Source organism: Anguilla anguilla, chromosome 18 (genome assembly GCF_013347855.1).
Source record: "Anguilla anguilla isolate fAngAng1 chromosome 18, fAngAng1.pri, whole genome shotgun sequence".
NCBI lineage: Eukaryota > Metazoa > Chordata > Actinopteri > Anguilliformes > Anguillidae > Anguilla > Anguilla anguilla.
Genome location: NC_049218.1, coordinates 29310370 through 29325360, shown reverse-complemented (window position 1 = coordinate 29325360; position 14991 = coordinate 29310370). Strand labels below are relative to the sequence as shown.

Here is a 14991-nt window from a genome sequence, read left to right as displayed (position 1 = left end):
TCTCAATCTCATATTAATCAGACTGTTATCCAGGTCCTGGCTCTCCAATTCTTATAAGGATGGTTAATTCCGTTCCTGACTCCAAAAACAAAAATGCTGCCAATATGTCCCTGCTAATCCCGGTTCTGATTTAAGGCCAGTTAGGGTTTGAATGCAGGGTCTATTTAAAAGAGCAGAGGTTTCTGCAGAACACCGCAGACAGTGCAGGTCTAATGAGCTCATGTGAGATTACCCGCTGACTGCACACCAGCTCTCTGCCGGGCCCCTCATTAGAAATGATGCCCGCTGATGAGAGAGGAAGTCCAGGCCCCGTCTGTGTCCTGCTGACCAATCAAACTGGCCGATTCACAGAGATCACAGACATCCACTGGGATGTAATACAGCTTTATCATCTATAAGGATTATGGCTACAGCTACAGCAGGACAGGTGGTACCTGAGGCTGATTCTGTCCAGCTCCTTCCACACTGGTCGGACAGCATTTCCACCTTGTCGCTAATTTCAGAAAAAAAAGTCAAGAAGCCCACATTAAAGGATACTGTAAATGTGAGAGGACCACGATAAATGAATCATGAATACTGTCTTAATATCGCAGCCTGTGTTCTGTCGAAGGCAGTAAAGGCCCACAGTTGTAAAAATGACCTAAAGGAGTTAAAAGAGACCTAAAATCATCTACATGCACCTGGGCCTGTCTGCACTGGCATCCTGCACAGAGATGAGGTCACTGCTTTTTTACTTTAACTACCTATCAGAACTGTTGAGGGTCTAAAATATGCTTCTAACTTCTAATAATGTTAGAAAAGAACGCACACACATACGCACATGCACACACATGCACACTCTCGCACTCATATACATGTACGGGTGCACACTCACTCACACACACACACATAAAAACCATTCTTCATGATCTGTGCATGCGTTGACAGTGTACTTCATTACAGTATTACATGCGAAAGTATGATAGAGCATCTTTACACTTAAACCCTGTTTGATGAGGGACTTTTTTGCCAGCATTAAAAGTATATCTACCTGCCTGTATTATAGTTATTCTTCAGTTAACAAAGTTGGTGTATTTTAACACTGAGAGTCAGATTACTGAAAATGTGGTCTCTGTATTAGAGCTGGTCTCCAGTCTCACAGGAACAGGGCCCGTGTGGGTGGAGGTGATTGTTCTAGCCCAGCGCTAATACGCTATTGCATGTTTACGTTTACTATTTTACCATGGGACAGACACTGACCTCGGCCCACTGTGACATCACACTGTGACATCATACTGTGTATAAAAGTTGTCTCAGAACAGCCCACTTGTTGAGCCAATACCCTGCTGATGCAGAAAGAAAGATAAACAGTCCATTCACACGCTGACTGGAAACCTCACTCAGTTCACCTCTTTACTGCTTTAGAAGGAAACCTAAAACTCTAAAAACCTGCAGCTTAGAACCCTAAACCTAAAACCCTAAAAACCTGCAGCTTGGAACCCTAAAACTCTATAAACCTGCAGCTTAGAACCCTAAACCTAAAACTCTAAAAACCTGCAGCTTGGAACCCTAAAACTCTATAAACCTGCAGCTCAGAACCCTAAACCTAAAACCCTAAAAACCTGCAGCTTGTACGGCCATCCTCTGTGGAGAATATAAAGGAATCATGTGACTGGAATCATGTGACCACAGCAGAACAATGGCAACAAATCACCGGCAACATTTACTGCTTTTTTATGGCTTTCCTGTCATAATGTTGCATGATGTAACTGGCCGAGCCTGTGCGCTCAGTTTGGAAAGTCTCTGAGACTCAGGCACTGCACAGCCTCATCTGACACAGCTGTCGTTCACAGCTGCCGGTGTGAGAATTAAAACACCTTTGGAGACTTTTTGCTTGCTTCAGCCCATCAGCAAGAAAGATCAAATCAGCAGCTAAGCATCACAAATGGCAAGGCCTGCAAACATGCCAAACTGAAAAGAGACGGCAATGAATAGAGAAACTGTCATTAAGCCTTAAGGTGAACAAAAAAAAAAGTTTCACTGAACTCTGTTATAAAGCTCTTTTCACTGAATAATGGACGCACAGAGTACACGCACGTTCCGAGAGCGATATTTCCACACGCGTGCCGGGCTAAGGCAGACAATGGACTCACTCTGCAAAATGTATGAAAGGAACATTGAAAAAAAAACTGCCCGGCGTTCTGCTGACTGAGCCTCGCTCTAGAAATGTCGAGAAAGAGCAAACGGCAGTACAGAACGCAGGAACAGTTTCACACATTTCGGCACAGTCCCGTTTTACATCTGATAAAAAGGGCTAATCAAATAAACTACAGATCGGAGGCACGCTCTCCAAATTGCGGGGAAACGCAGAGCGATGGATGCTTCGCTGGCATCGGACATTCCCAGTGGAATAAAGACTCTGTTAAAGCATTTAAAATGTAGGTCAATGGCAAGAAGCCAGCCATACAATAGTAATGAACAACATATTGAATCTGTACATAATGTCCTCCTTTCTGTGTTCATAAATGCATATGAGGGAGCGCAGTGCTACACGTACCACTGCATGGACGTTCTGAGCCATTTACAACAAAGACGCAGAAACACAGTGCTAGCTGTGAGCGAGTCCTGCATTTCTCTCGTCTGAAGTCAAGAGAACATACACTCAGGGAATTCCATAAACAGAACTTGTTTCCATACGGTAAATTTGCAGTCTAACTGACCAGTGTGCATTACTTTAGTGTGGGTCAATTTTTCCCTTAAAGTAACCTGGATAATTAATACGCTTTTTTACATTCTGGCCCGCTGCCTAAACCAACAGGGGAAGAACAGCCTGGGGTGTTTGTTGGCTAAAGCACACCTCCAGAAGAAACCTCTACGCAGTCCGTGGATGGAGAAGGTCAAGACAGTCCCTACCCATCACCCAACAGACTGAAGACCTCTGACCACCTTTATCTACCCTCTTTTTTGTCTCTGAAGAGCCCTCTGGGGCAGTAATGTTACAAGTATACCTGTGAGAATGCAGACTTCGCTGAGTAGTTCTGTTTACTTTCACTTATAGTGCTAATCGTGGCTTGGTTTGGCTAGCTTTACAGTCAATGCATTTAAATGGGCCTACTATGGCTTCTTGGTGATATCGCACTTAGACTGATGTTCTCCACTTTTGTAAGTCACTCTCTTGTGTGGATTAATGACACAACGACAGAGAGACAGACAGTGACAGAGAGGAAGACAGACAGAGAAAGATAGAGAGAGTGGAAAGAGAGCTATGGGGTTATGGAGGGGGAACCAAGAGTAAGGTATGGGGGTATTGGGGGGAGGGTATCGTGGGGTATTGGGGAGAGGGTATGGGGGGCATCGGGGGGTATTGGTGGGAGGGTATGGGAGGTTATTAGGGGGTATTGGGGGGAGGGTATGGGAGGTTATTAGGGGGTATTGGGGGGAGGGTATGGGAGGTATTGGGGGGTATTGGGGAGAGGGTATGGGGGGGTATCGGGGAGGTATTAGGGGGGTATGGGAGGGTATTGGGGGAGTATTCGGGGGGGAAGGGGAGGTATTGGGAGGGGGGGTGGGGGAGGTATTAGGGTGGTCGGTACTCACCACTCTCGCTCTTCTCGATGACGTCCACTAGCTCCCCGGCCTGCAGGCTGATCTCGGAGCTCTCCTGCCGCTCGTAGCTGGCCACCACCACGTACTGCTCCAGCACCATGGGGTCCCCGCCGTCCCCCCCTGGGGAGGGCACAAAGCAAGCCGTCAGCCAGCTCCCGGCCCGGCGCCCCCGCGACCGGCCCCCCGCTGCCCGCCACGCCATAGGCCCGAGACCTCCGCCGTCCTCAGCCAATCGCAACGCACGCTGGGCTCAGAGCGCTTCCCCGAGAGCTTGGCCATACAGCCGGAGTCCGGCTCCAGCCCCCGCACTGGCCAGAGCAGCGGCCCAGGAAAGCCTAATAAAGAGACATTCCCAGTGTCCCTTCTCTCTCTCTCTCTCTCTCTCTCTCTGCAGCTCACAGGACCGTTAAACTCGCCCCGTCCCAGCTGGGGCTCCTCCAATGGCTGGCTGCCGGTCGGCAGAAAGAGGGGGATCCACGGGCGGGTTGGAGAAGGAGTGCTCTGAGCGAAGGGAAGAAAAGAAATGCTTCCCCTGGAAAATAAACAGCCTGCTTAAAGACTCCTTCTCCCGGCAGGGGCTGGAGCCGGCCAGAGGGGGGGTGGGGGGGGGGATGTACGCACCAATCATAAGAGTCTACACTCCGGCCCTTAAATAGAAACATATGAGCGGGACGGAGGGCTGGCGAGGGGCAGACTCTGTTTATGTGAAGCGCAGGAGCGGGGTGTTTCTACGGCGATGGCTGGAGCGGGGTGTTTCTACGGCGATGGCAGGAGCAGGGTGTTTCTACGGCGATAGCTGGTGCTTTTTCTCCGCTCCTGTTAGACTTCTCGACTTTTGGACTGGCGACAGTGACTTCGTTCGAAAGACTCGGCACCTCTGCTAAAAGCTTTCAACTCATAACCCTCCGTCGGTCTTTACTGATATATGATAAGACTGTCACGTGCACGTACACTTTTTGCAGTTGCACCGATATATTCTTTCCTTAATTTGCACACTTAATTGTGCGCCTTTTTGCGGTTATTCGTTGCCCTGTGTAGGGAAAACGGCACTCCGAGTTCTTCCGTGTTTCCTGTGTCCTTGCGGCCTCATCCCGGATCAGCAGCAGCTGACTGCATCCTCTCCCGATCGTCATCACGCAGTGTTGCCATGGAAATGGGCACCCAGGGTGGCTTTGAAATTAAACTCCAATATTCGTGCGCTGAACCAGATTAGGTCAGATTAGACATGAGACTAGATCAGGCTCCCCTTCCTGAGGTGTATTTAATGAACAGGTAGTGGAAAATTGGTTCAAAGAGTCTTTGAATAGTTCAGCAGCGACTTGATTGTGCATCTAGCTTGTTTTACGCAGGGAGCCAGATGCATTGATTCCGAAGGAAGGATCCACACACAAACAGCCTGACTGCTACTGCTTTTTTTGACTTATTCATGATTTCATTATTTTTGCCATTTGCAGACCATTTCATTCAACCAGTAAGCTCAAACCATTTACAATGCATCAACCAGAACAAGACCAATTATTTTGCTGCATACCTAGTCATTTGGGGAAAGATGGGGACCACCTGTTGAACTTTCCCTTGGTGGCATACAGGATACATGATGAAATTTCCTACAAAAGCCTACGTGCCACCAAGGGAAAATTCAACAGGTGGAGCCCATCTTTCCACACACATTCTGTGATCAAGTTTTGGTAAAATCTAAATTCATTTTGACTGGATTTTTCGTTTGATTTTTTTAATTGACTGAACTGGATGTATTTGGCCAGAACATGACCTCATCGTGTCTGGCACACAGGGCCCAGGGCACACTCCTGCTGAGCTAGTTTCCCCAGCTGAGCCAACAGGGAGCCCTAAACCTGTATAATTTCATGTGTTATTCAAATAAAAGGGGCCCGTGGTATCTGGCTACAGTCAGACCTTCGTAATGTGTTTCACACCTGGCAGGTCTTTCACCTGGTTTGGCCTGAGGCACAACGTACAATTTTTCACTGTTTTAAATGTGTCTGCAAATATAGTTTACTTTTTTAAAAATTTGCCCATACAAAAGCGTGCGTCCATACCTGAAAACCACTTCCTCTAAAAACTAACATGTCTGCAATTCAACCAAAGGACATTTTTTTTACGCTGTCCAATTATACAGCCGGAGAGTTTCAGCGTTCCACAAGAGTATTTGCTGGAACATACTAGTGACCTTTTCGTTACCCTTCAAATTCCCAAACCATTTTACACTGCAGTCCACCACACCTTCCATCAACACTGAAGATCCACATTAAACTTCGAGCAAATCTTAAGAAAAATTAATTCCACTGCAGAAACACGGTGAAGCAAGCCCCAAAATCAGAAACAGACACGCTTAGCCCGTTCGAAGCATGCCAGCGTTCCCCATTCCCACATCTGTACGGAAAGGATAATGCGATTCAACGGCTTCTTTACACAGACGGATATCAACACAGGAAGGGAATAAAACAAGCCTTAAGTTGAATCAACTTCATTTCAACTTGTTCAAGAACATTGTGGAAATACACTGCAGATCTAAGAACCACTGAGAAAATGCATGCTTGTCTCAGCTGGCATAAATTATTCGCTCCTGTATGCAAACAATCCACCTGCTGGGAAATTCCCGATTTGAATGCACGCTGCTCGCAACATCAGAAAATGAGACTCTATGAGACAAATGAGGCATTTCCTGAGGTTGTACTGCTTGGCCAAGGCATTAGCTTGGCTAAACCCAGGCAGGCCCAGGAACCAGACCGTGACATGCTACATTAGCAGTCAAGTTCCGTAGGGTCTCAGTCAAACACGTCACTGCATGCCACACCCGCAGGGTTCGGTTTAGCAAACCGCACGTCAAGCTCAAAGCCTGGTGGACCGGGATGTACGTTGCTCCGCTCTTAATTTCTTAATTAGCCCAATCATGTAGTTCTCCAAAAATAAAATAAATGGCATAGCTATATTAAAGCTGGTATGTCTCACTGCATGTGCAGCCTATCAGCATAACAATTCGGCAAGGAAAGCGAGAAGGAATAAACTAGATATAAGGCTGGTCCCCCAGGTATTGAATATGACCTTCTCCAGAAAGAAAAACACACTCACTGAAAACCAATGAATGAGTGGATGCATTTTTGGGTGTTAAAAAAACAAACATCTCAAATCAGGCACGCAACCACACAAAAGACACACTGCAAATAACCCTTTCCACCGGGAATTATTACTACAACTAAAGGATGAACCATAAATCATTCACTAGTTACTACAATACAGAATCATCACCGCAGTACACATGCCAATCAACACATATGTGGTTCCCATGGGTACAGAGGCTGGTCAGAAATGCTTTACCACGCAGGACGTACGATAAAATTCCTTCGGAGAGCGATTTCTATAATCACAGCTCGTTTGCAGAAATTTCGTTTCAGAGTACACATTTGAATAGGAACCCTCGTTATAATTTTACGGCCGCGGTAACAGCTATGCAAATTATCGTTCCCGGTGGAAATTAACCAAAAATGTTATGACAAACAACTCCGCATGGAAGCGATGGCTGAGCTGCATGTTGTGAGAGTGCACATCAGACAGATGCAGTCCCCCCCCTAAAAAGGGGGAGGGGGGATGCAGGGGTACCTGGCACCTCTTTCTTCGGGCTCTCGGGCAGCCCGTACATCCAAACTGCGCGTCGCCATGGCAGCAGGGAGAGAAAAACAGTTATTCACACCACCGCCGACCCCAGACTCATTCACACGTCTACAGGGCATGGATTAGTGAGAGCTCCTTTGAGATGATACACTACTTTAATGGCTACCATCCCAATGTAATGTCTGTAAGCATGTAAAATAGATACATTGTCTGTTGACCATTGCTTGATTTCATACAGTTGGTAAGATGTGGGCGCCAACAAACGGAAGAGTTTCACCACGAATAAAACCACAGCAAATCAATTTCTGCTTTTACAGAGACAAGAACTCTCTAGCTGGAGTCAATGGATGAAGATGTAAAATGAATCCAATGCATTTAATAATATAGCTACAGTAACAATGCAAACCAGTACTGTCTGAGGAGCAGTAGACACCATCACTTCAAGCTACTGTGTAACATCCTTGCAGCTAGGGGGCACTGTTCCCAGCCTGGACTCCGACATGAGATGAACCCCATGAAAGCTGAGGCTGAGGGGTCAGAATGTTTGCAACGACATCACAAATGGGGCCTAAAAACAACTTCACAAAAGGGGCCTAAAAACAACTTCACAAAAGGGGCCTAAAAACAACTTCACAAATGGGGCTACTACTTTAACCATCTCAATCTTCAGGAAAACTTTAGGATCCCCCCCCCCCCCCGACTCTCTGTTGGGTCTTTGATAAACAGACTTCCTCAGGAATGTAAACAGAATCGCAGCTATCCACAGGACTGGCTAACTCCTGTGATTAGGTGCAAAAAGCCCACTCCCAATCACCCAAACCTGTGTGCAATTAGAGGGTCCAGCCCTTCCAGGCCTACTGATAACTGCAATATTTTGTCAGAGCCTATTTGGTGTATATGCGTTGTGTGTTTGCACACGTGTGTTTCAATGTGTGTGTGTGTATGTGTGTGATTGTGTGTGTGTATGTGTGTGTAAACTAGATTAAGCTCCTTTCTTTGATTGTAAACGGACAAACTCCTATTAAAATACTTAACATTTCTACATAACTAGACCAGGGTGATGGAGAAAGACCCGTTTCTGACCTTTACACATAGTTTTAAGGATCGTAGTTTCCAGGTTTGGATCATATGGCTGCATCTGCCCCTTTCTGTAATGCTCCTCATCACCACTGTCCAAAATTTTAACTCCCACTTCCTGCTCCCTCAACCCTGCACCCACAAGCTCTTCACAAGAATGCTTTTTTCAGGGATGACAGGAAAACATAGGATTTACTGTGCACGGCTGTTTATGTGATTGTACCGGAATCTGCTGATGTTTGGGCCTAAAGCCATTTATAATTTTTTTTTGTTGCTAGATTACATGAACACACACATAGTGTTCTCCGAAAAAGATATCAGTAGTCTGCCTCAGTATTTTCAATTATCACGGACGCCACACTGGAACTTGAATCAAACGTCCACTGTCTGTAGTAGAAGTTCATAAAGAGTTCCAGAGGAAGTGTGTTTGGATGGATGTACCATGACGAGGAACAGTGCTGCTTCTCCAAAATACAACACTCTTACTGTGAAACTGAAAACACCGCTTTCAGATGCCGCTGTGTTTTTTGGGTTTTACTGCTCACGATCATTCACTCTGTCTTCACAATGCACCTGAAATGATGCTGGGCGTGTGTGCACATTACTTTGTTCTAGACGCAAAAGCAAAGCAAGACAGACTCCTTATCCACCCGTTCAATACCCAATTTACACAAGATTGGAAATGCAGGATTTACTTTCCTTACAACACAACCCAAGATTTCTTTTAAAATGACATCAGGCACATGGTGATGTAACAGTACCCCACCTGTAACAGGGCTGGTCAAGTGTCCTGTCTGAAACGCTGACAGATACTGAGTCATCGTGCATTAGTGTTGGATGAACAGAAGAAATGGTGCATTTGCCACTCCTTGCTTAATCTGTCCTTAATGCATTTCACTCAATCGGGTGCTACTCCCTCCTCAAACACTCCTCTTTCCAAAGGGCAGGGTACACTTTAGTGATTAAGAGCTTAAGTAATCAGTGACTATTCATTTCATACATCACTCAGTGTTTGACTGATAAATTGCTATCAGTCTGACACGACTTGTGATAAGAGGAAAATATTTATCGTCCAGTGTCAAGGACCCTTATAGCCAGTGAAGCTTTAGACTCTGTGTTTTCAATAGCCTCCTGCACTGTGCCATGGTTGCCTTAAATACAATCTCTTAATTTACATATTCACTCTGGATAGATTAAAAATGATGTCATTTATCACACCAAAAACACCTGCCTTCTCACATTTATCTTTGGCCGTGATTTATAAACCAAAAGACACCACTGGGAATGATAATTGTACAGGGGGAGGTGTAGGAAGTCATTACTGAGGTCAGCAGGCAAGTATTTTAGGGCCCCTCCAGGGAAGCTTGCGATGTTTCCGTTACTAATTGGACGCTTTCTGTTCTCAGAAGTGTTTCTCATCGTGCAAATGTCTTAGCCGAACAGACTGAGGATGCAGAAGAAAATGAGACCTGTCAAGACATGCATAAACATGTGCACAAAAAGACCGTTGTTCATTTTTTTCATTTTAAATCTCACTTTCTCCCACGACTTCCACCTTCCAGCTATCTTCCAAAACACCGCTGGTCAAATTCAGTAAAAAAATATCCTCACATAACACATTACCCGCGCTTTTCCAAACAGGGTATTCAGGTCTGGATGCACTCCTACTGGAAAGTTTTGTGTAGCCTCCAAGTTTGAATGACTACAGAGATGCAGACTGTTGATAACTCACAGCTTGTCCTGGTGGTGGAGCCCCCTAGTGGTTACGGTGGCACAGTCCATCGCGCCACACCGAGCGTCTCCATATCTGACAGTGAGAAACGGCGGTTCTGCTAAAACTGCGCGTGACAGCCGCCAGCTGCGTGCGATCCCAGCAGCTGCAGGAATGCGACAGGCGATAAGATTCCCACCGTCCCCCAGACAACGCAGCTATGCGGTCCGCCGTGGTACGCAGCTCGGACCGGACCGGGCCGGGCTCAGAGCCGTCAAGCTGCGATAACGCACTGTGCGCTAACGTCCCAGCTGAGGCTAATCGCGCTGCAGCCCCACAGCGAGGGCCCGTTGCAGCCGGGGAGGGACACGCAGCTGTTCCGATCAGCGATAACCACGACCCACTGACCGCCTCGTTTTACAGCCTCGGCCCACTGCCAAAGTATGGAAGCTGTCCCACTGGGACAGAAAACGCCACAGAGAAGAGACTGTGCAGGGCAGTACAGGAGCTCAGTATATACAGCATATACAGAGACCTGCCACCTCTCCTGTATTCCCTCTTAACTGATTTAGAATTGGAGCTTGTGCTCATATGTCCTCTGTTCAGCTCAAGGCAAAATGGGGGGGTGGTGTTGACACACAATTGGCTGTAGCATTGCCCAGGGATGAGAGGGTTTCAGTTGGCCATGACGACCGCATCGTCTTGGCTCGCTAGCGACCCCCTCTGGTCAAGGCGGCACCTGCGGGCTGCTCGTAGAGCCGCACTGTGTGTCCTCTGGCTCGTGTTCGTGACCCTGATCAGCAGCTCACAGCATGGAAGAACCGGTAGCTACATCCTGTGATGGAGAGGAGAGAGTGTGCTAGTCTGCGTGCTCCAGAACAGAGACTGTGTGCTCCAGAACAGAGTCTGCACCCTCCAGAACTGAGTCTGTGTGCTCCAGAACAGAGTCTGCACCCTCCAGAACAGTCTGTGTGCAACAGAACAGAGTCTGTGTGCTCCAGAACGGAGTCTGTGTGTTCCAGAACTGAGTCTGTGTGCAACAGAACAGAGTCTGTGTGCTTCAGAACATAGTCTGTGTGCTCCAGAACAGAGTCTGTGTGCTCCAGAACAGAGTCTGTGTGCAACAGAACACAGTCTGTGTGCTCCAGAACAGAGTCTGTGTGCTTCAGAACATAGTCTGTGTGCTCCAGAACAGAGTCTGTGTGCTCCAGAACGGAGTCTGTGTGCTCCAGAACGGAGTCTGTGTGCTTCAGAACATAGTCTGTGTGCTCCAGAACAGTCTGTGTGCTCCAGAACAGTCTGCACCCTCCAGAACAGACAGCAGAGGCTGCAGCAATAAGCACAGCTCCTGTAAATGATCAGGCATTCTGAATTTGGAAAAAAATATCAAAAAAGCATTAAAAGGAAAGATAAGGAAAAGTAGAATGAAGTGGAACAGCTGAATAAAATGACTACTGTAACCAACACGCTCCAACCTTTTTTTCTGAAATGATCGTGACTGAGATTACAGTTAGTCATGAAAGACTAAACAGATTTATTATGCTGTGCAAACACAGCGAGGTTTTCCATTTTTAAGAAGCAGCTGCTGATGCTCTTTCTCAAACAGCCCTGCGTAGAAAAAAGCAGGTATCACTTAAGAAAACTGAAAGCAGCTTTAGAGGCTGAGGTAAACCTCAGTTGTTTTTCCCACCAAAACGTAGCTCTGCCTCCTCACCTCTCCTGAGTCACTCTCCCCTCTTCCCTGGACCGCGCCTCCCATCACACCCAAACACTGTGAGCCCAAACCCATCACACCCAAACACTGTGAGTACAACCCCCTCACACCCAAACACTGAGCACAACCCCCTCACACCCAAACACTGTGAGCACAAACCCATCACACCCAAACACTGAGCACAACCCCCTCACACCCAAACACTGAGCACAACCCTCTAACACCCAAAGGCTGTGAGCACAACCCCCTCTCACCCAAACACTGTGAGCACAACCCCCTCTCACCCAAACACTGTGAGCACAACTCCCTCTCACCCAAACACTGTGAGCCCAAACTCGTCACACCCAAACACTGTGAGCACAACCCTCTAACACCCAAACACTGTGAGCACAACCCCCTCTCACCCAAACACTGTGAGCACAACCCTCTAACACCCAAAGGCTGTGAGCACAACCCCGTCACACCCAAACACTGTGAGCCCAAACCCGTCACACCCAAACACTGTGAGCACAAACCCCGTCACACCCAAACACTGTGAGCCCAAACCCGTCACACCCAAACACTGTGAGCACAAACCCATCACACCCAAACACTGTGAGCCCAAACCCGTCACACCCAAACACTGTGAGCACAAACCCGTCACACCCAAACACTGTGAGCACAAACCCATCACACCCAAACACTGTGAGCCCAAACCCATCACACCCAAACACTGTGAGCCCAAACCCATCACACCCAAACACTGTGAGCCCAAACCCATCACACCCAAACACTGTGAGCCAAAACCCGTCACACCCAAACACTGTGAGCCCAAACCCGTCACACCCAAACACTGTGAGCCCAAACCCATCACACCCAAACACTGTGAGCCCAAACCCATCACACCCAAACACTGTGAGCCCAAACCCATCACACCCAAACACTGTGAGCCCAAACCCATCACACCCAAACACTGTGAGCCAAAACCCATCACCCCCAAACACTGTGAGCCCAAACCCATCACACTCAAACACTGTGAGCCCAAACCCATCACACCCAAACACTGTGAGCCCAAACCCATCACACCCAAACACTGTGAGCACAAACCCGTCACACCCAAACACTGTGAGCCCAAACCCATCACACCCAAACACTGTGAGCCCAAACCCATCACACCCAAACACTGTGAGCCCAAACCCATCACACCCAAACACTGTGAGCCCAAACCCATCACACCCAAACACTGTGAGCCCAAACCCATCACACCCAAACACTGTGAGCCCAAACCCATCACCCCCAAACACTGTGAGCCCAAACCCATCACACTCAAACACTGTGAGCCCAAACCCATCACACCCAAACACTGTGAGCCCAAACCCATCACACCCAAACACTGTGAGCCCAAACCCATCACACCCAAACACTGTGAGCCCAAACCCATCACACCCAAACACTGTGAGCCCAAACCCATCACACCCAAACACTGTGAGCCCAACCCCGTCCCAGGCCGCAGTCATCCCTTTCATTTTCCCCGTAAACATAAACACCGCAAATCCGAGTCCTCTGTGCATGTGGAGCTCACATGGACTCTACCCACAATGCTCTCTGCACTCACCCCATGCCGTCGAACAATGTCTGGGAAACAAGTTACTGTCAATAAAGAGTCTAATTAACATGCCCCCCTGGCCCAACACAATTATCCATTTAGGACAGACTTTTTAACCATTTTATACCCTCCTCAATGCTGTGTGCTCCTCACTGTTGTTTTGCCTGAGCCTTCCATTCATCAATACAGCACAGCCAAGCACAGGCAATGTGCTGCCAATTATCAGGTGTGATGAGGAATGTCGTTCCAAAAATGTTTCTGTCCGTATCCTGGTACCATATGCCCCAGAGCAGCTGTGGATTTTAAGGCCAAAGACGTGAGAACAAAATCATTTCCAGTAAAATGGGCATACGGTTACTGTCAAAATGAGTCATTTAAGGTGTATGCTCAGTGTCGAAAGAAAAATAAATGCATGACTCTAAAAGCAACTGAAAACAAGAAAGAAAAAAGCATATTGGTGTCAAAGGTCAGCTACAGGCACACTGTAAGAGGAGTGAACACAACTCAGCAGGGTGCTAGAGGACAATTCTGGCAGGAAGATGAGTTTTACAGTCACTTCCCGACACGCTGTCCCACCCTGAACTCATTCCAAAGGTACTTACTGACCTTCCTCACGCTGTCTGAAATATGAAGCTTTTTTTCGCTCATTTTTTTAGGCAGAACTCCCTCACCATGCCCAGGTTCCATCCGCCTAGACTACAGCGTGACTTATCAATTGCAATTGACATTAATGGTTAGCTACTGTATTGTATCACAATGTTACTATTTAATTCATAAAAACACACACACAGAAAACATAATTCTAAGCCATGATTCATCCACACATTTTATCTCAAATAGTACATATCTCTGGGAGAGTGCTGTGTACACAGTATGAAGAGGAAGACACCAGAATTAAAAAATCAGTTTCACTAATAACAGCTGAGTTCAAGTTAGTAGCATTCCACAGAGAGAAATGTGGAATATTGCTGTATGATATACACATATAATTTTAGATCTTTTTTATGTCAGGTGAACAGTCCCCCCCTCAAAGAACAATTTTACCGCTAAATATTATGGCTCATGGGAAATTGTCGGGGTGCGGCTGAATTTCGGACCAGCCCAAGGAGAGGCTGACACTGTAATTACGGAGATTTTAAACCACTCTTACAGCTCAAGGATCCAGACCTGCTCACGTCCCTGCGGCTCGGATTAACATGAAGGGTGCAGATACTGTGCTTCAGAGCCCTGTTTCCGGGGCGACGCATCGAGGGCGTAACACACTGAGTTTCCACTGTAAGACAGAGCCGGGCACGCACTGGCAAAAGAGCTATTCCACAGCAGGAAACCAGCAGATGGCAATCTGTGAGATTAATGTGGAAAGCCTCTTTGAGGTCATGCCAAACTGAAAGACAGAAACCTATAGCTGGCTAAAGAACAAAACCACATTCATCCTTCCATCTTAAAAGCCCTCCCTCTCTCTCTCTCTCTCTGCTCCACAGTTAGAGTAACTCTAATATGGATGGAAAACAGGAAGGTGAGCAATTGTTTCCATAACACTAACTGTACATTGCACTAAAAGCAGAATGTAATTGAATTAGGGATATAATTCAATTAAATTTAATGACAACCTCTATGATTTAACGGTTAAGACCAAAGAAAGATCCCAGATTGTCTGCCCCTGAACTGATGCTCATATTTATTTTACGT

The 14991-nt window shown here is 47.0% G+C and overlaps 1 protein-coding gene across 4 annotated transcripts in view; it reads right to left on the bottom strand.

Moving 5' to 3' along the window:
* Positions 1-14991, bottom strand: part of LOC118218025 (SH3 and PX domain-containing protein 2A-like) — a 109233-nt gene that overhangs the window by 34343 nt on the left and 59899 nt on the right. For 2 of the 4 annotated variants that reach the window (XM_035400352.1, XM_035400355.1), the window contains exons 7-8: positions 7204-7248; positions 3577-3705 (exon numbers count right to left, since the gene is read on the bottom strand). In XM_035400352.1, coding sequence (XP_035256243.1) covers positions 3577-3705; positions 7204-7248 — 174 coding nt within the window. The remainder of the gene's footprint in view (positions 1-3576; positions 3706-7203; positions 7249-14991) is intronic. The other 2 variants (XM_035400354.1, XM_035400356.1) reach the window with 1 other exon arrangement.